This window comes from Odontesthes bonariensis, chromosome 8 (genome assembly GCF_027942865.1).
Source record: "Odontesthes bonariensis isolate fOdoBon6 chromosome 8, fOdoBon6.hap1, whole genome shotgun sequence".
NCBI lineage: Eukaryota > Metazoa > Chordata > Actinopteri > Atheriniformes > Atherinopsidae > Odontesthes > Odontesthes bonariensis.
In genome coordinates, this window is record NC_134513.1 from 33,538,926 (window position 1) to 33,566,545 (window position 27,620).

General features: G+C 42.3%; 2 protein-coding genes across 5 annotated transcripts; one reads left to right on the forward strand and one right to left on the reverse strand.

The window, feature by feature from the left end:
* Positions 1–1,296: 1,296 nt before the first annotated feature.
* Positions 1,297–12,953, reverse strand: cwf19l1 (CWF19 like cell cycle control factor 1). The gene is made up of 14 exons (XM_075472248.1): positions 12,670–12,953; positions 12,293–12,377; positions 12,129–12,213; positions 9,917–10,018; positions 9,473–9,687; positions 9,229–9,344; positions 9,051–9,135; positions 8,544–8,696; positions 7,566–7,728; positions 7,255–7,334; positions 6,084–6,293; positions 5,362–5,481; positions 5,174–5,271; positions 1,297–1,798 (listed from the first exon to the last, which is right to left on the reverse strand). The coding sequence occupies exons 1-14, from the start codon at positions 12,690–12,692 to the stop codon at positions 1,654–1,656; spliced, it is 1,680 nt and encodes a 559-aa protein (XP_075328363.1). The 5' UTR covers positions 12,693–12,953; the 3' UTR covers positions 1,297–1,653.
* A 708-nt stretch (positions 12,954–13,661) lies between these two features.
* Positions 13,662–27,617, forward strand: dmtf1 (cyclin D binding myb-like transcription factor 1). 4 transcript variants are annotated; one of them, XR_012770215.1, is made up of 18 exons: positions 13,662–13,737; positions 15,042–15,157; positions 16,623–16,718; positions 17,986–18,068; positions 18,504–18,615; positions 19,490–19,566; positions 19,656–19,813; positions 19,909–19,941; positions 20,017–20,126; positions 20,209–20,437; positions 20,536–20,687; positions 22,999–23,184; positions 23,914–23,993; positions 25,189–25,347; positions 25,427–25,630; positions 25,740–25,845; positions 26,024–26,106; positions 27,037–27,617. XR_012770215.1 is itself a non-coding variant. In XM_075472245.1 (17 exons), exons 2-17 carry the CDS (start codon positions 15,049–15,051, stop codon positions 27,069–27,071), a joined length of 1,929 nt encoding a protein of 642 aa, XP_075328360.1. In that variant the 5' UTR covers positions 13,662–13,737; positions 15,042–15,048; the 3' UTR covers positions 27,072–27,616. The 4 variants fall into 4 exon arrangements, 3 of the variants coding, with proteins under 3 accessions (XP_075328360.1, XP_075328362.1, XP_075328361.1); XM_075472245.1 differs by lacking the exon at positions 26,024–26,106 and having other exon boundaries at positions 27,037–27,616; XM_075472246.1 differs by lacking the exon at positions 26,024–26,106 and having other exon boundaries at positions 13,675–13,737; positions 15,022–15,157; positions 27,037–27,616.
* Positions 27,618–27,620: the final 3 nt, after the last annotated feature.

A 27,620-nucleotide genomic window follows, 5' to 3' on the forward strand; every position in this document is an offset into this window, starting at 1 on the left:
TGTGTAAACGGTCTAGTGACCTGTCAAACCAGCTGGGTCGGTATAAATATGAAGTAGTCGCAACAGAATTACGTCAATTTTATGCTTGTGAGTTTGCCCGCACATTGAGACAACCGTAATGATGCTGTTTGAGAAGTTGTGCAAACAATAACATATTAAGAAGAAAGATCATGAATGAGAGCAAACACTTATGGATTGTTAATTTCCTGCTTTGGAAATTAATGGAACATAACCTGCCACTCTGGAATGTTTATTTGCCTTCCTCTGTGGACCTATTTTTTTTAAATTTTTTTTTTTTTTCATTTTGTAACAGAGCTGTGAATGGAACTGTGTCGACAAGGCCTTGGGAAAAAGCTTTGAACAATTGAAATCCAATTGTGTGGCCTCAGTCATTTATTTTCAGTCGGGACAGCCACATCGTTAATTTAGTTCAGACTGAAATATCTGTTCATTTTGATCGTAAAGAAATCACACCCTTAATTTGTCAAATAAAGATTAATATCAAATGACAATTTCAAAAGTGTGTTACTTCTGGACCAAAACTCCAAAGTTCAGGTCTCACTTCAGCTGTAAAATATTTAAAGCAAGTTAAAAAATGAATGATAATGACTGGAATGAGATCCTTCCCCAAGTGGAGGAGTTCAAGTATCTCGGGGTCTTGTTCACGAGTGAGGGACGAATGGAGCAGGAGATTGACAGGCGGATCGGTGCGGCGTCTGCAGTGATGCGGGCTCTGCACCGGCCTGTCGTGGTGAAGGAGCTGAGCCAGAAGGCCAAGCGCTCGATTTACCGGTCAGTCTGTGTTCCTACCCTCACCTATGGTCACGAGCTGTGGGTAGTGACCGAAAGAACGAGATCGCGAATACAAGCGGCCGAAATGAGTTTCCTCCGCAGGGTGTCTGGGCTCTCCCTTAGAGATAGGGTGAGAAGCTCGGTCATCCGGGAGGGGCTCGGAGTAGAACCGCTGCTCCTCCGCATCGAGAGGAGTCAGATGAGGTGGCTCGGGCATCTGGTTAGGATGCCTCCTGGTGAGGTGTTCCGGGCCCGTCCCACTGGGAGGAGGCCCCGGGGGAGACCCAGGACACGTTGGAGAGACTATGTTTCTCGGCTGGCCTGGGAACGCCTCGGGGTCCCCCCAGAAGAGCGTCTGGGTTTCTCTAACCCCGCGACCCGATCCCTGGAGAAGCGGAAGATGATGGATGGACGGATAAAAAAAAAATCTTAAATTTTCTATAAAAGAAGTTCAAAGTAAAGTGGTGTACAATTATTTGTTACAATCAAATAAGAAGCCGCAAACCCCCCAAAAAAGAGTTTAATTGCAGTTAATTTACAAAATACAGGAAATGGATTTAAAAACAAACTCATCCAAAGTTAAACAAAAGCATCACTGTAGAACTGACAGGAGAAAATCCTGTGCTGCTTTTCCCAAGGTTAAAGGGACCTTCAGTCTTTCACTAAGAAGTTTCTGTGGTAGCTGCACAAACTCGACTTTCTGTTTGTCCATTTGAATTCCAGAATCCTCTGAAAACTAAAGCAGACCGTCAAAGGGCTGTTTCAGAGTTCACCAAAAACATGACAATGAAGGTACTGACAATGCATGGCTTCATCAGTAGTCCTCAGTTAGCTCATGGAACAAGCGCATGTGTGTGTGTGTTAGTCCTCCCAGGCAAAGTCGTACTGCTGAAAGTCTTCTCTCAGCTGTTTGCAGCTCTCCTCCTCTTCCTCCCTGCTCATCTTGCACTCCTTCCAGTCAGCTCGGGTTGGGATGTTCAGCACTGCCTCGCTGGCCAGCACCTCCCTGGGCGCCCACAAACGTAAAAAAATCATGTAACCATCAAGTCAATCATTGAGATTATCGCCTCTACATTTTTTTCAGGACAGTGTGCATTTCCCCAAACACATTTAGCACTATAAAGTCACTGTATTTTGATTATCAATCTCTGTTCTTGTATTGTACATTTTGGCAACAATAACTACCAGCAGCTTTCTTTCCTGTTTTGCCAAGAGGTAGGCATGCAGCCGCCACAGTACTGGGCGAGGGTGAAAACAATATAAATGGTTTAAATATTGAATTTAAACAATTTAACAATAAAACATTGGCTAAAAACACTCAGCAGCCGCAGAGCTGAAAGCTGAAATGTCTGAGATGTGAATTATGCTCTGGTCCTCTGGAGGAGATCCCAGCGGACAGGGAGCTGCCAGAGCCTCTCTGCCAGTACACTGATTATTTCAGCATACCAGGACTTCAATGGCCAAAATCAGGGACAGACCATGTCTGTGCAACCTTTCCAGAACTGAGAGTATCCTTTCTGCAGGTGGAAACGCGTACAGCAACATGCATGGCCATGGGTGAGCTAGAGCATTGATACCCAGAGGTGCACTCCGATATGTTATGAAAAAGAATAGTGGGTAGTAAGTGTTGGACACAGTAGCAAAGAGGTCCCATATTCGAGCTACCACCGATGGGTGAAGCCAGGTTTAAGGGGAAGTGAACGCATCCCTCCCTGCCTGTTTATGTAAGAGACCACGTTGTGTTGTCAGTTCTGACCAGAACATGTTGACCCGTCAGAGCCTGAACATAATGTTTCAGAGTAAGGAATGTTGCCAGTAGCTCCAAGTAATTGATGTGAAGTTTGGACTGCGCCAACATCCTGACTCCCCTCCCTGCCGCTCTGTCGCACAGAGCCTCTCACCCCCTTAGGGAGAAATCCGGGAACACAACCTTTGCGGAAAGACACTCAAACCGCAAAACCCTCCAAGGGCGGAGAACTAACACGCAAGAGGCTGTTATGGTCAGACTCTTGTGGAGGTGACGCGACGCGCACAGCCGGCACCAGCGAGTCAGCCGTTGGAAGGCGCATCCTTAACAAGCCGAGGGGCACCACGGCTATCATAGATGCCATCATTAAAAAGAAAAGAAAAGGGGTACATACACTAAAATAAACCCATTAAAATCCAATTAATTTTTAGTATTAGCGTCTTTTCCCTCATAGCTCTGAGAGCTAAAATGTAAGCATAGAGCTTGAGCTACAGGATGTGTTGGACCACAGTCTCCGATAAGCACAATATTTTTGAGTTTATCATTTTTGGCTGGACACAACACAACTGGGAGTGAGATGCCAGCTGCCTTGCAGAGAAACTGAGCTGTGCCCACTCTTGTTACTCTGACCTCATCGATGTTTTGTCCTCTAATCAATGCTGAAGCAACACTAGAGAAGTTATTGAATCTGGAAACTACGTGCTTCTCCATTTGACTCCCTTTGAAGTACACCGACCTTTGTTATGCACGTTCTCAGGCCTGAAACTGCCCTGGAGCACCTGGGGGCTGAGATACCGCAGCAGATACCTGCACTAGAGTTCTCAACGGGTCGGCCCGAAAAACCCGACGGGACCCGCGGGTTCGGGTCGAAAATATAAGCGGATGACTCGGGTCGGGTCGGTCCTCGGGCTTAATCTTTTCCGCCCAGTGAAAAAAAAAAAAAAAAAAAGTATTAATCATCGCTGCTGTTTACCGTGAATCATGGTGAATTTCCCCTTGGGGATCAATAAAGTATCTATCTATCTATCTATCTATCGTTCGTAACGAAAGTCTGCATGGAGCGGGGACATCGTCGCTACAGGAGTGGGAAAATCAGAGGTGGTGCTGGATTCTGATGGAAATTCCACAGGTTATGTGCAATGCTCAAAATGCAAGGTGCTGTTAAAATATGACAGCAAAAAAACAGGGACGTCCAGCCTGAGCCGCCATACAGTAAGCTGTGGGCATTCGGACACCACCACCACGCAGCAGCTGCGGATGATTCTGCTTTTTTTTTTTTTTTTTTTTTTAAATCGCAAGAACAGGAAGTTTTCCCATTCATATCATGTTTCTATTGTGGAAAAAATATCGTTTCACTAGGTTTTTACGTGGGTTAGGCCACTGCACATAAGTGCCGTAACGACCCACAGCCCATCAGTCTCCATAGGATAACATGGGAAAACTCGACCCCCGGCGTCGGGCCGCGGGCCGGGTCGATAATTCATATTGATGTGTCGGGTTACATCGGGCTCGGGCTTTGAAAGCCACGGGCCGGGTTGTAATTTTCAGGCCCGTTGAGAACTCTAACCTGCACCACACCTTTTTACCTTAAAGGCAGGGTAGGGGATCTTTTTCTGGAACATTTTTTTACATATTGCTTGAAATACTCTTCACACCCCCATTGCAACCAATTAATTAAAAGTTTTGACACAAATATGAAAAGTTTTAGTGGCCTCTAGAACGTACAATCTAGGAAAAACAGTATCCAATCATTGTGAACGGACCGTTCACAATGATTGGATTCTGATGCCGTCTATCAAACTGCAATCTGCTCCTCCCTCCCCCTCCCTCCCCCTCCCCCTCCTTCCCCCTGTGCGCGTACCCTGCTCCGTGAACGAAGCTTGGCAGGAAGCTAAACTAGAGCCAGCTTGGCTAGCACCTAGCATTATTAAACGTATAGTTAGCATATACTAAATACTAAATACTAAATACGGCAACGATCGATGCTTGCTGTCAGAACAGCGCTCGTGCACCTTCGTGCTCGTGCGCGTTCATGTACTCTAGAGGCGTGCCTTCGGGGGGAAAGTGAAGAAAAGGGTTGGGACTTTTTACCTGTGTATTTTCAAAATGGAGCTTCGCTGGACTCAAAATCCAGGATCTCCTACCCTACCTTTAAGGTGGGCTTTCTCTGGCGTCTTTGTAGTATGACAACAAATTCATGTGTGTGGCTGTATATGTGGTGTTACATCCCACAACTGTAGGGGGAGCCAAAGAGCAAAGGTCTGGTGATACTTTAACAGGAGCTGATTAATACATGGAACTGAATGTTGAATAAAAACTTTCTTATTACACTCAAAAGCCAGATGTTAGTGGATTTTACACTTTTTTTTTTTTTTTTTTTTACAAAGATCGGCTTTATAGATCATTTCAAAGAATTCTGATGGTTGTAATACTATCCAGAACAAGTTGGTTAAATAACCAACCTGTTCCCTAAAATGACATAACATATTCTTACAGAGGATTATGCTTTGGAAAGAAGTTACAGTTGAAGCTCAAGGCAAAGTTCTGTCAGTGTCCCCAGAGTTTGAACAGAATGAGGGTTATTAACTGAGGTTGCTTACTGCTCATTACAGGATAGTTCATCTACAGGCTCACCTTCCAAACTGCAGAGGGAAGTTTTTCTGGATCCGGTAGAAGAGTTTGTCGCCTGTGTCTAGCTCTACGTAGATGTACGGAGTCCCTGGAGGAGCGATCTGAGCAAAAACATTTTACAAGAATGAGTGAATCGAAAAACGACGGCAACGACTCATCCCAGTGTGTTTGTATGTTCTGGTTTCATTTACCTGTTTGAGGTCAGTGTGCTGAGGAATCTCCATCAGCTCCATGTTTTGCTCTTGAGCCTGGACCATGAATGCCTCCTTAATGTCCTCTGTGGTGCAGCGGTCCAGCGGAACTGGGACGACCTGAACAACAACAGCACAAAGTGAGCGATGTAGCAGAAAATAAAACAGTCCAGCTTGGGGGAGAAAATACATAATTTTGCAGCTTTTTCTTGATGGTATCAAGTTTTTCTTTTCCAGAATGATCATTTAAAATGTCGATGAGATTCTGCATTTAGGTTTACATTAATTTTGCATCTGATATAACAGAAAAGTGTAAATATATAAAAGCAAAAAAACTCTGTTAGCTGTTAAACCGTTTTAATGGTTGTCAAATTGTTTCAAAGGGTATAACTAATTATTTCAAGAGACACAAGGTGCACTAAGGTTTTATGGTACATTAATTTTTCTCTTTCTCTTTAAATTTCATGAAAAATTTCAGTGAGTCATCAAGACTTGGAAGGTGTTTTTACCATAAAAAGTCAGACACAAACAACGTGGATCTGACTGCTCTCACTTCAGTTGTGACATCTAAATTACAGTTACACAGAACTTCTAACATCAAAAGCTGCTTATTTCTTCTCCAATGATTCTTGAATATGTCCTTCTGCAGCTTCAAAGAGCTAATCCAATCTATACAGAAATCAGAGGCTAAACTGTAACGCCACCCAAGCTGGTGTTCCTACCTGCAGCTGCAGGTGTTGGCTTCGGTAGTTCCTCTCAAACAGGACACAGCGCTCTCCTTTGCTCTTGTAGAAGCTACTCAGGGCTGATTTATACTTCTCCATCTCCTCCACCACCTCAGAGCTCAGCTCCACCACACTCTGGTAGTGGCCGATAGGCAGAATCAGCACGTGCCGCGGAGTCAGAGCGCCTTTAGCCAGGGCCACGTAGCACTGCCAAACACAGCACTGATTACTTCATGCATTTTCGCAGCAACATTAGCTTATTTACCGCAGGTGTCGGCTGTGTTTTTTTATTGTTATTCAATGAGGAGCTGTTGGGTCTTTAACCTCTAATATAAAGAAAACATGCATACATGTGGTTGTTTTAAAATTGCATCATAAAGGGGAAGTGGAACTTTTCCACTGACAGTTACAGTTCATCATTCATTCTGTAACATATTGTTATCTTTCTTGATGAGCATAGCATGTTCTTTTAATTGCCAACTATTTGCATCTGAGACTCAAATCATTGACTGTAATGAGACGTTTTTCATGCTTTCCTGTTACCTCTGCTTAGTTTTTAGCTGATCCGCGTTGAATCCGAATTAAACAATGTGGCTGGTGATGTGAATGTAGCCGAAGTCAAAAGAATTGCATCTATGACATTTTATTTGTAGGCACAATAAGTTACTAATTGTCTGAAAGAGGAAAAATGATCAAGTATGTCAATTTTTTGCAGTCTGTTTGTAGGTTAGTAATGATGAGATGCTGAAGCGTTGTTCCCAAACAATTAAAAATCCTAAGTATCCTAAAACAACTCCCTACTGCTGTCAAAAACAAAAAAAATTAATTCTAATTTGCTATTTTTTCCACTTTTAAGTTAAAGTAATGACAGAAAACAGTGATCAGAGTTGGAAAGAGGAAAGCAGGGATTGGATTGGGAGGCCCGTAGCGTCCTCAGATCATCCAGACAGAGCAGTTTCCAAGTAACCAGAAACACACATTCTGTTAAGATTTGACTCCACTTTCATAATACACCAACAGAACAACCTGTTCTACGAGAACTCGTCTGCAGCCAGTGACCGACTACAAAGTCGATCTGTGATTAGCATGACAGAATTCATGCTCTAATGTCAGTATGAATCAGTAAATACATGTTTGACGTTGACATGTGTCGAAGGTGGGAACTTACATGCGTTCCTATGCTGATGACGAGGTGCTTCTCCACCTGAGGACTGGCCAGGCAGAACCAGCAGGGACCTGGAGGCTGTGCTACAAATGAGAAAAAAAACAAGAAATATTAAAAGAAAATTCATTTTCTGTTAGGTCACAGCCCCCTTTTAAACTCCAGAAAATGGAAGAAATCCTAAAAATCATCCTATAAACTAACATATACTGTCTTTATTTGAATGTCCAGGAGCACCACGATACGATTTAGTGACATGTGATACATCGAGTGTTTCCTTCATGTTGGTTTTGGGTTTGCAGACTCGTTGGACTCACGGTGGCGGCGGGGCTGTTTTTCCTGCCCCTGATGACGTTGGTCTCCATCGTGCCGCTGACCTCGACCGCGTCCTTCCCAGTCTGAAGGTCTCTTTCTGCCACGACCCCAAGAGCCCCCGTCCTGCTTTCTGCTCAGGTCAAAGAAGAACTGGCGGGCCGGCTCCTGGACAGAGGACAGGACATTCAGAAAGAAGGACATGAAGACGGTCTGCAGGGTTCACGTGTTCAAATGTAATACTTTCACATGTACGACTCTCATTTCCAGAAAGGATGGGAAGTTAAATCTCTCATTTCCTAACTGGCTTGAATCTTCATTTGAAAATCAAGTCTAAATATGTGATTTTCAGTGTTTTCACTAACCAACTAAACAGTTTTGAATTTGAAGCAGCAACACAAAATATTAAAAAAAAAAAAAAGGTCAGAGGCAAAGAAATATATAAGTACATCATTCTGGAAGGTTGGTGGTTTGATTCCCACTCTCGACACTAAAAAAAAAAAAAAAAAAAAAAAAAAAAAAGACTGGTGGAACTGATAGCTGGAGGGGTGTCAGTCCACCTCCTTGTCATGGCTGAGGTGCCCTTGAGCAAGGCACCATACCCCCATGCTCCCTGGGCGCTTCATGGCTGCCCACCGCTCCAGGTTGGCATCTGTCTCTGAGTGTGTGACCCTGTGCATGTGCATGTGTGTGTCAACAGGTGCCAACCTGGATGGGTTAAAAGCGGAGGACAAATTTCGTGTGTATGCATGTATGCATGACCAATAAATCGGATCTTAATCAGATTAACTGGTGACAGGTGAGGGTGTCAGGATTGGGTATAAAAGGAGCTTCCACCAAAGGTTTAGCCTTTCCATACAAGGATGGGGTGTCATTTAAAAAGCAACATCTTTAACCATTTCTAGCAACTAAAGAAGTGCTGTTTTGATGTGATCCAGCAAGAAAATAAAGCACATTAATGGCACTGCCGGCTCTCCGTATACCTCCTCCTCCTCCGTGCTGAAGGCAGTCTTTTGAGCTTCTGTCTTGTCTTTTGCTGATCGCCTGTAGGGGTTTTCTGTGACGTCCTGCGGCTGCTTCGCCAGCTCTGCAGGATCCATGGTCTTCATGGGGATGATGTTGAAGGCGTACAGATACTGCAGACAGAAGCTATAAACTCAGACCCTCCAGAAAACCCAACTGTCCAACATTTGTTTAGGGGTATGCAAACAGAGAAACTTTTTATTTTTTTTAAATAAAAAAATTCTTTAATGTAAGCTGTTAACTTACAATATACATTAAAGAGGATTACATATGCCTAAAGTTTAAGACGTACTGAATCCTAAAGCTGTGTTTCAACTGTGTCTGTTCGGATTTTGAGCATATTTTGTGATTTATGACTCAAAGTGCAGCAAATATCTTAAAGTTTGGGCAAAACTTAACAGCTTTTTATTCAGCTGTAAAGGCCCCAAATCTAACCATACTCTTTCATTCTTTCAAACCACACACACCTTCTTTTTGGCAGGGTTGCTGACAGTTGCCAGGGCGATGAAGCGGCTGACGTGCTGAGCGTTTTCCTGGAGCACCACATGATTTCTGAGGATGAAGAATGCAGCATGTGATAACAGAAGGGGGGAGCGATACAAGTTTTAACATCAGATGTAATCAGGTCAGCGACCGAGCATCTACCTGTATGGAAGCCTCTCATAGTGAGCGCCCTCTAGTGCGGCGAAGTGGTATCGTGGTTTTAGTTTGTCAGCGAGGCTGGCGATGGAGCCGCTTCCACATGACTTTGTGTTCACTTCCTGCACCAGAGACATGAAAAAAAACTCTGGATTATTTGATTCTACCGCACAGCCTTCGTCAGAAAGTCAGAAATCTGTCTGACCCATAAGGTTTTAAATTTGCCAGCAGCACTGATGGAACATGTTACCGGGTTGTTTCCGTAGTTCCACACCCCTCTGGGCCACTGTGACGTAAGCAGGACGTCGACCCCTCTGAACTTGGAGTTGCTGGTCAGCGGACTCACGAGGGCCGACAGATCTTTGGAGGTGAAGCAGTGGGCCGGTGCCGGTTCCTGCAATGCCTCCTGACCGCTGACGTATGCGATCTGCAGTCCCGACACACCTGTGAACACACCTCGCCGACCTGAAACGCACAGTTCAAGACTGTTAGCCAACCGCGTGGCGCTCTCTATGAAAGTGGTCGACTTCAAATCCTCATCTGATGCTTCCAAATATTTCAGCATGTTTTAAAAACAGTGAGGACTTCACAGATTACAAAACAGACTAACTAATACATGACTAATTATTCTACAGGAACACACCTCTGCCGACATGTCAGCAAGGTGTGGATGTAGTTAAAGATGTAGTCGTACCAAGATACGTGATGTTTTCTGCCAGCTCACATCCATCCGCGTTGGGAAAGTTCTTCACCGTCTCCTGGCTTGCCGCCCCCAAGATGTAAGTGTGGATCGAAGCTGATGAGACAAAAGTGATTTAAAATAAAGGGAGCAGCTGTATGTTACACCTTCTTTCGCTGACCATCAGGGGGCGCTGATGAGCTAATGATGATCCAGCATTTAAATACTTTCAGGTACTTGGACTTTATTTCCCTTTTTTTCCGCCCGAGGCTATTCCCCCAAGTTTTTTTTTAAGAGCAGAAACCATCGACCCAACAGCGCCCCCTGTGGTCACAGAACGAGGCTTGAATTTCAGTGTGTTTACTGCACATAACTTTAAAGCAGTGGTCTCAAACTGATCCGTGAAAGGGCCGGTGTGGCTGCAGGTTTTTGTTCCAACCCTGCAGCAGCACGGCTGATTGGTTTCATTCAATCAACTGAACTGTCTGCACTGAAAGTCTTAACCAGTTCAGTTGATTGAATGAAACAAGTCAGCTGTGCTGCTGCAGGGTTGGAACAAAAACCTGCAGCCACACCGGCCCTTTAACGGATCAGTTTGAGACCACTGCTTTAAAGGGATAGTTTGCCTCTTTTGACATGAAGCTGTATGACATCCCATACTAGCATTATTATTTATGAACATTTTCTTATCCCCCACTGCGTCCTGTGAGCCGAGTTCCAGCCCAAGGTAGTCCGGCTAGTTGGCTGGGGCCACAAAAATAAAACGTTTTGCTTCTCAAAACAATCTGCGTTCGGGGCTGTGTGCGGCGTAGTGGGTACAGCAGACGCCCCATGTACAGAGGCTATAGTCCTCGCTGCAGCTGGCCCTGGTTCGAATCCCGCATCTGACGGCCCTTTGCTGCATGTTATTCCCCCTCTCTCTGCCCCCTGCTTCCTGTCTCTCTATACTGTCCTATATAATAAAGGCATAAAAAGCCCCCCCAGAAAAAAAAATAAATAAATAAAACAATGTGCGTTCAAAAGAGTAATACATTTGCATCACAAAATCGTTCTTGGCGCTATTTTCTCTCCCTTAATATCACTGCACGCTGCCACCTGCCGACAGCCGCACCTGTTACGGTGTTTACTGCTCGGTCTGCACGGTCTACACAGCACGCAGTGATACGAAGCGAGAGAAAATAGCGCCAAGCGATTGTGAGGTCTGACTTTTTCCTGGAGAACGATTTTGTGTTGCAAATGTATTACTCTTTTCCTAAATGGCCCCTACTGTTTAAAACCAAAAAATGTCTTTCTTTATATTTTTTCTTCTAGGTTTACTTATTTTACAACTGAAATCACAACTGTAATATAGAGACAGTAACATACCCCTGAGTAAAGGTGTCCTAATATAACAGTAAATATAATTTTCATTATTTGACCACACTGCCCAGCCCTACGACACACTTTAATTTGGGAAATTCTTACGTCAGCCCATAAAGACTTTGTGTCAACTCGTGGTCACTTAAAACATTTCCAGACTGTTGCTCTGCTCTATTAAAATCCTGATTTTATAACAGCAGCTTCATCTGACAAAAATCACCATTCGGATAACTTAAAGATGACCACGACCTCCCACAGAGAAAGTTAGAATGTCTTGAATTTTTCACAGTCCATCAGACATTTAACAAACGGACTCATCTCATGTGCATGTTAACCAAAGATGGTGGTTCAGTTCAACGACCAACTGAAGCTGTAACCTGCTGACTGATGCCGTTCGAACAACATAACACATATATGGATATCATACCATGTCCGGATTTTACTTGATTTTCCTGATTTTGTTTTATGAATCAATTGGTAAACTCCCTCACAATTTTATTACATTTTATACTGTATTGATTTGTTTCAAGTTGTTTTTACCTCATTTTATTGTCTTCTTTAGCTATGCGAAGCACTTTTGTAACATTTGTTTAGACAAGTGCTTTATAAATAGTTATTATTAATATCATTACATTGTCGGCTTGTGCATGCTCAGGAGTTTCAATGCAATCTGTTGGTTTCCTTTCCTTTTTTTTTTTATTTGACTGGATTATAATTGGCTTGAATTGGACGGCATCTTTGAGGTGCCTTGAGATGCTATTTGTTATTTAGTGCTATATTCATACAGGTGAATTAATTAACCAGGATCTCGCTCTGCAGGAAAGTCCATTCAATGAACTACCAGCGTGGTCGTCCACAATGTTTTCACCTTTCTTGGCTCCAGTTTTGTACTGCTGCCACTCCGCTTCGGCCTCGGGTGTCGTTCCAAAAAACTCTCCGACACACAGCAGCAGCTGCAGGAAAGTACCCACATGTAAATGACGATGACAACGGGGTCGATATTGATTATTATTTCCATGATATTTGACTCACATCGAACTGTCCAGTCTTCTTCTGGATGGCCTGGACTCGATTGAACAGCGCGTTCAGTCTGCCTTCAACATCCCCACATGCCAAGCTGCAAACACACGATTTGAATACCTTTTAAGCCTTTAAATCGAAACCAAATAGCAGGACATACATCTAAGACTCCACATTCGGGCTAGAGTCTCTTCTTGTCGAAAATCAACATAATTTTAATTCAAGAACGCAAACAATTAACTCATTTGACACAGTTTCAGGCAACGTTACTGTCAAGCTTTGGTTAAAATACCGTTAAATAAAACACTCAACAGTTTGACCGCGATTACATTTTACAATGCGAAACATTATTAAAGCGATAGGTCAGGCTTTTAAGAAGTTAAACTCACACTCTTACTGGTTGGTCTCCCATGCCTGGGCTACGTTTTTGCTCCAAATTGTGGTGCTTTGGATTTTTGCAACTTCAACCGTCTTCCGTTGCCAACAATGGCGGAACCATTTCTTCTCAACAAATCCCGTATAGTTTGTGACAAAAAAAATAGAGCTACGATATATATGAGAAAGAGTTCTATTTATTTAGATGTGATTTATATTTTTTGTGCCAACGACACATTAGTTAAATAGATGAGAAAAGAAACAAGTCAAGTGGTTACCCGGAAATGTTTTAAAGTAGATTATGCTGGTTGCCAGGTTTGTTTTGTTTACAGTAAAATGTAATTGTTTTAGATTTAAAAAAAGCACGTAACATTAAGAAATATTTGTCCTTGTTGATTGATATTGAGCTGTATAACTATAAGAAAAATATTTTAAAGTAAATGTTTTTAACCCATAAAGAGGAGCCATTAAAGGTAATTATTCCAAATTCAAGAATAAAATTAAAATGCTAATTACGTTTTAAAAAAGTAAGAAGGTAAATGTAAAGATAATCAAGTACCAAAGTTAAACGGAGAGTTTACCTGTGTTACCTGCTGACACTGTGTGTACACAGCAAATAAGTTGTTGTCTACAAAAACAACACCCCAATCTCTGAAGATTTCTACCACACCTATTTCTGCTACAATTAAACATCTTATATGTATGTCAGCTGATTTATATTCTATCTAATTTGATATCTATATTTATAAAAGCCTATACTGTAGCAATATGATTACTAAATTGAATAAAATTGTACACATAGTAAACAGTCTATTTCTATGATTATTTAAAAAAAGTAAGCTACACGTTATAATAGGTAATAGAGATTCCTGTTGTACAATAACTAAACAGTAAACAAATAGGAAAAAAAGAAGGGGAGAGGAGCTGAAATATTCTAGAAAAATGAGCGGAAAACGTACAGAACCTCTTGTTTACTGGAAATATTCAAATCTGGCAACCCACTGGCCTTCGGACGCCGCTCCTCCATCCTGGCACTTTCCTTCATCCTGGTAACTCAAAAGTCCCCGGACCGAAAACAGGAAGTAAGTAGTCAAATCAAAACTAAAATTCACTTTCTGTTCGGTAGTCGGAGCAGCTGAGAGACGCAGGGGAAGCCCTGAACAAGAAAAAACGTCTAAAAGCTGTTAACAAAGCCCCAAAATGCCGTCAAACCACACAGACGCCATAAGCTACACCTTGTCTACTAACATGGCGCCGGAGATTTTTCGTCTTTCATTTAGCCGGGTAGATTGCTGGGTGCTAACAGTTAGCTTTGAGCCAAAGCTGCCGTCCGTGTAATAGCGTTTCTCTCCCTGCACATAAGATTTCTGTACTTGTTTATTCAGTTTTCATTCAGCTGGTGTGGCTTAATAAATGTTTTCACAGAAGTCCAAGTGTTCTCGTCACATAGCGATGCACAGGTCCCGTAAACGAAACTCCATGTTAAAAATGACCAATTTTACACATTGTTGCAGGTTGCGGAAAAACAGGTGCCCGAATTATTTTAAATGGAAGTACAACCTTTTTATAATGACCCAAAATATAATTCAGCGCTCATATTGTCCGACATTCATCGCACATTTATAACAAACAAGGCCAGACAACTAATGTATTATTTTGTATTTTGATAACGGTAGAGGGCGACAGCGAGCAGTTTTCTAGATGATAAATGTTTGGGATTTTTACTTAAATAATCTTATTAGTGGGCGAAAGGTTTCTCACTATGTACCTGTGATTTCATCAAAACTCCCTGATGTTTTGACCTGGAACGTGAAAAAACTGTTTTTGAATAAATCGCCTAATTCAGCACCCAAGGTTCTGAATGCAAATACTTTTTCCCCCCTTAAAACATGCTTAAGTCACTCTATCCTGAATTTTTCAGACCATTTCAACTATTTATGATCGCAGTCAGGTTTGATTTGAATGGAGTGACTGCAACATGGAAGATGGTCTCTTCTTACGCACAAACATTAATAATTGAAAGTATTATTGTTTCATAATTCAACTGTGCAGCACTCGTCTAAATAGATTCAAATCAAGTAGCTGTTGTGTTTTGATAATTGTCTTTCTTATTTCTATAACGATTATTATTCAGCCAATGTACAATTTGATTTTAGTGTGATTTATGCCAAAGACAAGAATTTGGGCCCTAATATTTCATAGATACTTGGTGCTGTACTCTGTTTTATGTCATTGAACATTAAATACTGGCCAGATTATGTTAACAAAATGCTTTTTTTCCCCCTTCTTTTAAATTGACCAAGAAAAAGAAAGAAGACTGTTTCAGATGATGCATCCTGTGTCACAATGCTGATAAGCGCACACAGTGTGTTTTGTTCCCCTGCAGGTGCAGGATGAGTTCAGCAGCAGAGGATGACGATGCTGCAGCGTTAGAAACTGTCAAGTCTGTCACCCTCACTCAGGACAGTGACGGCAGCATCATTCTGCACTGTCCTCCCAACGGTGGGTTAATGCTCCCAAAAAAAAACCTGTCTCTGCTTTCTTCTTCACATTGTTCTTTATATCTAATCCACAAATCGGTCCAGAAATTAACAACAACAAATTGATTAATCCTGGGTACCTGTATACTGATGGATGCTAAGTTCACAAACCTCATTTCCAGATTTTTGAAAAGTTAGTTTGAACCTTTATTCAATTTAACAGACACAAATCCAAATAAATGGTTTTTCGGTGTCTTTAATGACCAAACTCTATCTAGAATTTGACGCAGCAACATTGTGTTCCATCAACTTCCTTTTAATGACATTTTTTAATGGTTTGGGAACTGAGGATACAGATTGTTGCAGTTTTTCAGAGGAATCTGTGTCCATTCTTGCTGAATCCAAGATTTCAGCTGCTCAACAGTCCGACAGATGTGGACTGCTGGCAAGCCACTCAAGCACACACACTCTGTGTGTACGTGGACTCATCTGCCCACAGAACATGTGTCCACTGTCTTTCTGTCCATCTGAGATGAGCTGGTGTCCACAGAACTGGGCCGTGTTCCTGCACACAGCTGATATATGGCTTCCTCCTGGTGTGGTGCAGCTTCAGCTCACATTTCTGGATGCGGCCGTGGACCGTGTTGGGTGGAAATGGTTCTCCCAGCTCCTCCTGAGCCCATGTGGCTGTATGGATCATGGTGGCGTGACGGTTTCTCATGCAGTGCTGCCTGAGGGCTCCCAGCTCATCCAGCAGTGGTTTCTGTCCTTGGCCTTTCCACGCTGAGATTTCCCCAGACTCCCTGAATCTTCTCACAACATTCTGCTCTGTAGATGCTGAAAGACCAAAATTCTTTACAATTTTCCTGACACCCTTACCTGCCAGCAGGTAATCTGCTGATTGGACAATCTTCCCGTGAGGAAAAAAATCATTTGTGTCTGTAAAATAAAGGTCTATTATTAAGTTTTGTTTTAGAAAAACATTGTAACTGTTCTGGAATTGAGGTTTGTAACAATGTCACACTGAAACTTTAAACAGAAAAAGTAGAACATTAAGATGGTTTCTGTAACCAACTTTATTTCCAAAGTTCATGGTAGAAAGCCATATTACACCACAGATTGTGATTATGTGCTTGTGGCTTGGAACATATCATTAAAAAACGAGTTGTTGCACTCTCTGGCTCCTTATGCATCCAAAATTATTTATGCTTGATGTTTTAAAACTCGGGGCCCTGAGGCCGAAACGTTTCCAATGTTTCCATTTGCAAAGTTAAGCTACTACAAACTAGATGTCTCCAGCTTTTGAAGCCTTGAATGAAGCAGGTGGCTTCATGCCTTCAACTCAGATTTAATCAGATAAACTTTCCACTTTCAGGTTGTAAATCACAACTGTGTATGTTGGTATAAGGTCGTAACAGGTTCAGGTTGGACATACACGATATGAATGAGGTTTCTCAAATTAATACAGATATGTGTGTTGTGTGTAGATGAGGACTTGGAGCCCCTTCAGAAGAAGCTGAGACTCTCCCCGGAGGAGCAGGCAGACTCTGAGACGCCTCAGTTCTCTGTCGTCACTTTGCCCAGTGAGACGTTTCACATTTCTGTCCCTGACTGACTCGTTCAGGTGTCGATGCTTGTTTACTGCAGCTCTGATGATTCTGAAAAACTCTTTGACATCTGAATGGAAAAACTGTTGACTTTAAAACGGTTTGAAGTCATGTCTGATTTTCATCTGTTCTCCATACCCCCAGTATGGAAAGAATGTCATAATGGTTGGAAAATCCAATAAATACAAAGAAACAAAAACACACTATGACCACCAAGAGATGGAATCCCACAATACAGACACAAAGTGACTTCATAAGTCATTTTCACAAATAGATTATGGACATTTTAAGGATGTGCAGACAATTTAATTTTTACACACAAGTACATCACAACAGGAGGATTTTTTGCTGGAGATCGGCTCTTCTTGCTTTATGAAGAGACAATCTAAGTGAAATAACACAAACACAAAGATGTTCAAAATCACTCCATCAAACAATAACAAAGAGAAGCAGAGGGACTACAGAAATATCCCATCCACTCAAAATGCACAAAAAGACTTAAAACAATGATAGAATAATCACATAAAGAGCTAAAGACCCCAACAAGTGTCAAAAGGTTCACAAGGACACAAACTAAACATAAACTTATTACAAAAAGACAGAAAAAAACACAGAGAATCAAGACCACAAAAAGTCTACAAAATGTCTCTAAACATCCACAAAAAGACTGGACAGAAAACAACCCCAAAGAGAACCAAAGTGACCAGCAAACAGTCACAAAAACACTTAAAAAAAATCACAGAATGTCACAAAAAGATAGAAAACGACCACATTGAGAATCAAGCCCACAAATAAATCCACTGAGTGTTAAAATAAGCACAAACAGACAGAAATGAACACAGTAAGACCACAAAAGCTGCTCTGGTGATACTATTTTTACGTCTGAAATAAATAATGACCTGCAGTTGCACGTTAGAATGATTTTACTTGTATCCATAATTTAAGCGCTTTTTATATTGTCTCTGCATTTTGGAAAAATGTCCCTCGAAAGAGGAAAGTTACACTGTGCCAAACAAAGAGGTAAATGTTCACAAGAAACAAGAAGCTCCTTTTTGTTGCTAATTTAGCTCCGTATTTTATAACTTGCTGCATATTTGTTTACATCTTGTAAAATGAGGAAGTACAGGCTGACGGTCGTCATTAGTAGCTGCTTGCTGGCTCCCTGTTCTGGTTCTGTATGTACAGCACCGTACCTCAGCTTTAGTTAAAAAAAATTTTCTTCCTTTGTCTTTGTTGTCATCAGTGGCGGACAATGAGAGCTTCAAGGTGACCATGACCGCCACCACAGACAGCGATCTCTCTGAGGACGGTGTCGCTCAAATTGATGTAAATCTTTTGCTTCTTTCAAACCTACATTCACCCTCATGTTTGCCAGGATTGAATCTTCTTCACTTTTAACAGGGGATAATTTCAAAGAGGCAAAGACCAAAATCCCAATGATGCAGCGATGTCAGGGAGCTCAGAGGTTATGGGCCACTGAGGCTTCTAAATGTATGAGGAAAAGTTCCATTAGCTCTTTGTAATACGGCCCATGATTTTACACTGCAGTGTTTATTAATGACTCAGATTCCTGGCAGATTAACTTAAGTATCATGTTAGAATTTACAATTGTGAATTGATAGTAGTTCAAATAATGTACTGCAGGGAATGAAATAAATTAACAAGAATACACAATCCTGTGGTAATAGGACCGGCTTTTATCTACTGAAAACTGAATGAAAAGTGTGAGAAAATGGTCCGAAAGTTGTCCTTTCTGTGCAGATTCTGCATCAAGAAGAGGACTCTCTGTCATCCAGTCAGAAGACAGATGTGTCACCTGTCAGTCAGGCCTGGTTCACCACAAAAGAGGACAAAGACACGCTGACTAACAAAGGTGCACGCAAAGGCACAACTCCCACTCAACACACCTCTTTATAGGCTGGTTTTAAGACCTGGAATCGGACCAGCTTCAGACTGGTTTCCAACTGGTTTTTAAACTGGTTACTGACATTGTTGGATTGGTTTTAAGGAAGTTGCAAAGTGGTTTTGGACCAGTTTCAGGCTTACTCTGGACTTAGACGTTTTTTGGAAATGCATTTTTAGGTTTGGTTTGGTTGGTTCTGGAGTTTGTCTTTAGGCTAATTATAGATGGGGAGTTACAGTCCCCCCCCCCCCCCCCCCCCTTTCTGTCTTCTCAAACCCCAGCTGGTCGAGGCGGATGTCCACCCTTCCTGAGTCTGGTTCTGCCAGAGGTTTCTTCCTGTTAAAAGGGAGTCGTTTCTCTCCACAGTCGCCTCAGGCACGCTCAGGATGGGAGATTGGACCGAAAACAAAGTTTCAGTGCAATCTGTTGGTTTCCTTAGCTAGGAAACTGTTTTTGAATTGGCTTTATATGAACGAATTGGATTATTTTATGAATAATTATGATTACAATTAATTGAATTCTAATTGGCTTGAATTGGACTTTATTATCTAAGTGCCTTGAGATGACATTTGTTGTATTTGGCGTTATATAAATAAAAATGAATTGAATTGAATAGATGGGATTTGGACTTGGATTTTAGACTCGGTGGTTTTGAACTTGAAACTGTACTTGGAAAACCATTAAACTAGCTGTTTGAAAAGTAGTTTATTAAAATAGCAGGTGTGCTGAATTTAACAGCTTTTTCACACACACACACACACACACACACACACACACACACACACACACACTGTTTAGTGTAAAAAGTAGATGCAGAAGGTGTTGAACATTTCTTCCTCTTCAGGCCATAAATGGAAACAGGGCATGTGGTCTAAAGAGGAGATTGACATTCTGATGAGCAACATCGACCGATATGTGAAGGTACATCATTCTCTGTCTCCACGTCTATCATCTTCGCTGATCTTACACCATCGGAAGATGTAAAGTTCTGTTCCTCGACGTGTGTTCAGGGGCGTGGAATCCAAGACCCCGCAGAGATCATTTTTGAAATGTCCAAAGAGGAGAGGAAGGATTTCTACCGCTCTGTGGCGTTGGGGTTAAACAGGCCGCTGTTCGCTGTCTACAGGCGAGTTTTAAGAATGTACGACAACCGCAACCACGTTGGCAAGTGAGTTCACGAGGAGGAGAAGGTCAGGAACACATTGCAGTTTATAGTTTTATCCATTTGAGCTGTAATCTGCGTTTGTGTTCTTCCTCTGTAAGGTACACTCCTGAGGAGATAGAGAAGCTAAAAGCGTGAGTAAAATGTCCTTGTTAGTGCCACAAAAATCCCCTGTCAGCTGGTTTTTAGTTTGTTTTGTGTGTTTTCAGGTTGAAGGAGAAACACGGGAATGACTGGGCAACGATCGGAGCAGCTCTGGGACGCAGTGCCTCTTCTGTCAAAGACCGCTGCCGCCTGATGAAGGACACATGTAACACAGGTGAGGAGGAGCCTAAAAATCAGTCTGAACCTCGAATCTTTTCTGTTTTCTTTTTCATATAACACTGACATATCTCAATCAGGTAAATGGAGCGAGGAGGAGGAGAGACGCCTCGCCGAGGTCGTGTATGAGATGGCAGGCGTGACGCCTGGGTCAGCCGTCACAGGAGGGGTTTCCTGGGCGACGGTTGCGGATCGGGTTCGCACTCGCTCTGAGAAACAGTGTCGGTCAAAATGGCTGAACTACCTAAACTGGAAACACAGTGGAGGAGCGGAGTGGACGAAGGAGGATGACCTGAACCTCTTACGCAGGTATAAAGTGTGTGTGTGTGTGTGTGTGTGTGTGTGTGTGCGCGCGCGATAAACCATCATCCAAAACACAAATCTGTAAAGAAAATGATGTGTTTCAGGATATCTTTGCTGAGAGTGGAGGATGAGAATGAAATCAAGTGGGACGATCTGGCGTGGGGGTGGAGCAGCGTCCGGTCGCCTCAGTGGCTGCGATCAAAGTGGTGGAGCATCAAGAGACAAGTAGCCAATCATAAGGAAATCCCCTTCAGTGGTACACATACACACACACACACACACACACACACACACACACACACACACACACACACACACACACACACACACACACATTTCTGTGACTGCATTTTCTAAGATTGAAGAAAGTTTCTGTAACAACTCCCTTTCCAATCTAAGTGTGAACATAGAGTTTCCAGGATATTGAAAGGTTGAAGGAAATTTTGGAGTTTGTAATCAGATAAATAAGAAAATAAAAAAATTGGACATGAAGACTGATGTGACCACAAAGAGATGCAAAACAATCACAAAATGATTCAAAACGGTTACAAGGAGATTGAAAACATCGTCAAAAAGGATAACAAAACGAGTACAGTTTCAGTCAATGTGACCTCAAAGAGACAAAAGGAGTAGATGTAGAGTGTAAATTGGGTTTTTCTTTGAGTGGTGATGATCTATATAACAAATCAGGGCAACCAATGAGCAATATAAGAAGCTGATTTTTAAAAAATGTTTTTACGTAGTGTAGTATTGCAGCTTCACATGCTAGACTGTTGAGTATGATATGTACAAAAAAGTAAAAATATTTAGATTTTCAAATGGAGAAAGACGAAAACCGTTGTGTGGCTGTAGATTATCAGTCATCCAGGTCATGGTGATCCCAGGATCTTGAAAATTGGCAACTGAATTTGTTTTCCTGGTTCTCAAAGACGTTTCACTTCTCATCTGAAAGGCCTCTTCAGTTCTAACCACCTGGTGGGAAGTTTCAGACTCATAAGCTGTCACTAGTCTCCTGCACGTTTTCATTGAGCCTCATAGGTTAAAAGAATACGTGCTTGTAAACCCGCCGCTGGTCCTCGTCATAATGCACCCATGCCCAACAGAGGAGCCTCAGCCCTGCATCGCTGTGTCCTCACACACATCAAGCTGGTGTCAAGGAATCAGTGTTAACTGCTTAGTTGGTTAGAGTAGCAAGTTCTGCAAATGCCAGCTTTATGTGTGTAAACAGGCACAAGTTAGGATCATTTCGCCTTGGTTACCAGCTCCCTCGCCGGCTCAGAGGCTCAACTTTGGGCCCCTGTTCCGTCTCTGTACTTTCACACATATGCAGATGAAGGTGCATCAGTCCCAGCCTGAAAAGGGAAATGTGAAAGAGGCTACGGACTTACTTGGCCGTTATGTGGGTTGTTTAAGTCACTGTCACCGCCTCCTCTGTTGAAAGATGATTTAAAATAAATGGTAGCTTTTCTTTCTCCTTCAAACCATCTGTCTCACTTGTCCAGAATGTGGGCATTACTGTAGTCAAGGTTATTGACTCAGTCTCAACCTGATGAGTTAATTTCTCTTATACAAGATTCAAGATTCAAGATAGTTTTATTTGTCACATACACAATCATACACAGTACAATGTGCAGTGAAATTCTTCCTTGTCCTGCTACCAATAAAAAGATTATTAAAATTAAATATGAAATATGAATAAAAATGAATAAAAAATATAAGGTTTGGACTGTTAAATTGTTGTGGATGCTGAGAAAGAACATGTGATTAATGGTTGGGGTGGCTTTTGCGTTTTGTTGTAAAAAGTGTCTCTGTTTCCACAGCATCAGCATTGTGTTGGCCACTGATGCTCCTGCCTGTCTATCTGGATGCTCAGTCTTTTCCTGATGCCGGTTATTAAAAAGTGGCCAAAAAGGGGCCAGAATGAGCAGATCAGTTAATCAGTCTACGTCTAAAAAAAGTACCACAAAGAGACTTAAAACAACTACGAAATAATCGCAGATACAAAATAACAACTATAAGAAGATTCAAAATGACTCAAAAAATTCATACAAAGAAAACAACCACAAAAAATAAATAAAAATGGGACAAGGAGATGCAAAACAACAGCAGAGTAACCACAAATAGACTTAAAGCTACCCCACAGTGATTACAAAGATGAATTACAACCACAAACAGATTCCAAACTTCACTAAGAGACTCGAATTGAACTCAGAGTCAAAGATAATCACAAAAAGTTGAAAGGCGACCACAGAACCTCTAAATTACAACAGAGGGATGCAAAACAATCTAAAAGATTATACAAAGTGACTCAAATTGTGAGGAGGAGACCTAAAACCACAACAGCATATTCACAGAGACACTAAAAAGATACTACAAAGAGAATGAAAATGACCAAAGAAATATTCAGAACTGGTACAAAAAGATGCAAAACAGAGACTCAGAATGATCAAAAAGGGGAAACGAGATCAAGTAAACATGTAAAGTTGCTGAATAGATACAAAAAAAAATATTGTTCTCATTAACCAAACCCCTGACAGTCACAGTTTGGCTTCTGTGCGTGTCGACAGTGCTCCTGAAGGGCCTTGAGGAGCTGATGATGTCCTCACAGACGGCATCTTTACCAGGGAGTCCCTCCTCTTCCTCGCTCCAGATCCGACTCACCCGATTGGATGAAAGCAGCAGTAGCCCCGCCCCCAGCTCCGTTGCAGCGCTGCAGATTCCTGTACAGATCCCACTGCAGATCACGCACCTGGGTGAGACTCACACTGCCGACTGATGAGAGCAGGACAAATTTTCATTGGTTTGTTAATCGTTGGGTGGGACAGATGTGGGTACTGTGAATATATCAATAGAAGATTTTAAGCTGTTATAATTAGCCGTAATTATCACTTACATTCGCATCCTTGTTAGCATTCATCTGGTGTTAGAGGTTCTTGTTCATTGATTTAGCTGCAGTGTTGCCCATATGATCAATATACAATGCATCAATACAAAGTTTCCATGGGACTGTCCTACACAGAAAGGGATTCATAATAATGCTGATCAGGGAAAAAGCTTAAAAGTCGGTAAATCTCGTTGACAACAGTGTGATCGAACAAGTATTCCTCTGTGCATGATTGTTTATCGATTTGATGTGTAAGAGGGGCGGAGCTGATGTGACGTGGGTGTGAGAAGACGAAGGGGTGGTGGGCTAAACCAAACATGCAGCCAACACTCTAAGTACAGTATATCAACCATAATAGTTGACCTTTTGCTTTAAATTGCTTTAGTCATTTAGTCCAATTGTCGTCTTATTTATGGAGAGCCTTCTCCACAGTGAAGCTGCCTCATGTCTTCTTTAATAACAGAAAGCTTCCAGACATCATCTGACAAACTAAAAAAAAACAGTGAAATGAAATGAAAGGAGCAGATTGACAGACACAGAGTAAAACCTGGGTGAGGAGGTGGCAGCTGTCTTACTCTCAGTGTGTTTTTCCACGCAGCCTCAGACTCTGCAGCAGCCAGCGACAGTGACACCATCACTCTGAACACAGGGGGCCTGCAGACCTTCGAGATCCTGCCGGTGAGCGACAACTCCTGTTAACCCTCAGTGGCCACACCAGCTGTTAAAGTGGTCAGAAATACGCACACTTCAGGCTTCTTGCTATCCACTGGTATGGCAGTGAGTGAACTGGAAAGAACCTTATCACTTAGATCTTCAGAAGTAATCCGGGAGAGTTTTTCCTCACGTACTAGCTTTCACCTTAAGAAGCTCACAGGTATCGAGTGGCCCAAAGGGCTGCAGCGTCGAAGGTAACAGGTAGTTAAAGGCTTCCCAGCAGTAGGGCATCGGGTTGTACCCAAGATGCTGAAGGCTCTGGACATTGGGGGGTTTTCTCGCCTTTTCAGTGTCATAGGAAGGACTGAGGTGATAGTCCCTAACTACACAGGGCCCTTAAAACATGTCAAATGAACAAAACTGAACTTAAATCATTACAGAAACTTAACCAACAAAGTAAATGGACATTGGGGGGTTTTCTCGCCTTTTCAGTGTCATAGGAAGGACTGAGGTGATAGTCCCTAACTACACAGGGCCCTTAAAACATGTCAAATGAACAAAACTGAACTTAAATCATTACAGAAACTTAACCAACAAAGTAAATCCAAAACTAACTGTTCAACAAAATCAAACTGACCTACCACACAACAAACAAAGGGTGATCAGACCACTCCGACACACAAAGGGAAACAAATACTAACAAAATATCTAACAAAGAACCGAAACAATTAGTTTAAAGTAACTGTTAAACTATTTCTAATCAAACAAGATTAAGTAAATAACTCAGAAATCAAAGAAAATACTAAACATTTGAGAAATAAGTGCATTATGTCTCTCATGATGCAGCAGTTCATGGTATGGGCTGAGATGTCTGAGTTTCCCACCTAGACCCAACCTCAGATAAGCGGATGAAAAAGGATGGATGGGTAGGATCAACATAATTATCATAATGAGACACAAAAAGACCAAATCAGACCTAAAGTGCCATCCGTCCCATGTTGCTTTGCTCTCTGGTGGAAGAGACAGAAAGGCTCTTGGTTCATGGAAACCACAGAAAAGGTTCCTGGAGCAGATGTAGAGATTTCTGATGTAAAATAAAGTGAAATGACTTTTGTTTTTTATGGATGCTACATGAATAAAACTGCCTTTAATTGATTTCACTGTTGATTTCTACTCATTATGTGTGTTTTTTTTTTTTTTTTGTATATTCGCTTTTCAGTCCTTCCACCTACAGCCCACCGGCACCCCAGGGACCTACTACCTCCAGACGACGTCCAACCAGAGCCTTCCACTCAGCTTAGCCAATAACAGCACGGTTACCCTGACGACAGGCTCCTCGCCGTCATCACACGAACACATAATCCTTCACAGCTTGTCGGTCAGTTTTATTTATTCCAGAAGGGGGTTAAAACTGGATGGTGGGAGTGTTTCACGTGTTTATGTGTTGTCCTCCTCAGACTGACAGCCTCTGCTCCAGCGACAGCGTCATCATCCAGACCGTTTCCTCTGACCCCGCCTCTTCAGACGCACTCAGCCAATCGCAGCTGGTTGTAGAGACAGAGGGCCAGAACCAGGACGACGGGCTGGATGCCACAAATCTCCTGGAGGGTTCAGAGAGGGTAGAAACTCAGGAGCCAATGGCAGAAGACTTCACTGACAAGGTAGAAACTCCAGCTTGTTTGCTGTCTGTAGCCTAATTTTGATGACATTCTAACAGTAACACCACTTAGTGTGGAACTTTAAGCTAAACTCTGTGAATGTGGGTGTCAGGGGCTGAGCTCCCCGTCCGTCGAGGGTCCGGTGGTGCATTCTGGGATAACATCTGGCAGCGCTGTGCTCATTGTGTCTCCTCCAAACATCAGCAGCACACTGACAGGTAACACACACACAATCCTGAACTGTGCAGGAATGAATATGTGATGCTAAACACCTTCAAACTATGGACAACATTTTCTTCATATGTGTGTGTGTAAGCATCCATGTTTTAAAGTCTTTAGCTTTTAAGGAAAAATATCGACATTTGAAGATATGCCTGATTTTTTTTTTTTTTCCAGCTTAATTGAACAAAAACTAAACCAAAAGGCAGGAGCATTGAGTGAAAACTAAGTGAACCCTTACTGCTATAGGATTTAAGAGGGTAAGTAGCAGCCAGGTGCTGCTGATCGATGCACTGATTAATTTATCATCAGCAGGTGTGAGCACCTCTATAAAAGCAGACGTTCTGTCAGTTTGCTGCTCTGCAGCTTTCAGGTGTGTGTTAACACAATGCAACACAATGAGGAAAGACATCAGCAATGATCATAGAGAAGCAATTGTTGCTGCCCATCAATCTGGGAAGGGTTAGAAGGCCATTTCCAAACTATTTGGAGTCCATCATTCTACAGAGAGAAAGATTATTCACAAGTGGAAAACATCCAGGACAGCTGTCAATCTTCCCAGGAGTGGACGTCCCAGCAAGGTCACTCCAAGGTCAAAAACCCGAGAGCTACATCTCAGACTCTGCAGGCCTCGGTTAGCATGTTAAATGTTAAAGTTCATGACAGCACAATTAGACATAATTGCATAAACCAGTGCTGCAAACCTCAATGACCTGAAGCAACGTTGGAAAGAAGAGTGGGCCAAGATTCCGCCACGACTATGTGAGAGACTGATAGTCACACAGGAAACCATTACTTCCTGCTGCTTGAGTTGGTTCTACAAGCTGTTGGATCACGAGGTGGACCCGGATGGAAGCCATCAGTGTGACAGCGGTGGTAACTGTTGCTGGAACGTTAGCACAAAGATGGGATCCTCTCTGTAACACTAGTTTAAGTGGTAGAAAAACCCCTGCTATTGTGGCCTGGAATTGTTTCTTTTGCCACGGAGTGGCCAGAAAATGTTATTAAAAATGTTAAAAACTAAAAGAAGAGAAGCTGGTGTTTGGATTGTCACAACTAAATGCTTCACTGTTTGATGATGTTTGATTCTTAATGCAGAGTGTTTATTAGGCACGCAGGCTGAGTGAGCTTCTTTCTGCATTAGTTAAAATGTGTTCCGTCTCTGAACACCACTTCCTGTCTGTCCTCAGATCCCATCTTGGAGAACCAGGAAGGCTCTGACTGAGCTGGATCACAGGACGCTGCTGTTGCCTTAGTGTTTTGAACTGAGTTAAAGTCTCAGACTCCTCTCCTGTTTTTAAACCGGGACATGAGCACTTTTAAGTCGGGCTGTGAACTGTTTGAAGCTTTGCTCAGAAGCCCTGGATGAAATGTGAACGCAGCTCCTCGCAGCCTCTGCGGTGCCAAAGAGACTCAAACGGCAGCGATGGACGCTCGGCTCTTTTTTTTTTAGAAAGACCACACCAGGATGGATGTGGCACCACTTTCTCTTCCTGTCTGAAGGTGAAGCCAAAACATGGTGAAATGTGCTTAAATGAAGCCAGTTTTATTTCCACTCTGAGATAATTATGTAAACATGAAGAGGAGCCTCATGGTGGCAGACTGAATGATACCCATTTGTTATGGAAATAATGACAATAAACCTATTTAAATATGTCTTCACTTGAAATGAAATGATTAGGAGCTTGTGTGGAAGCGTGACAGCTCAAGTCATTAAGATTCCATGTTTGTGCAGTTTTAGATTTATTCAAAAAGTGCTGCAAAACAAACCAAA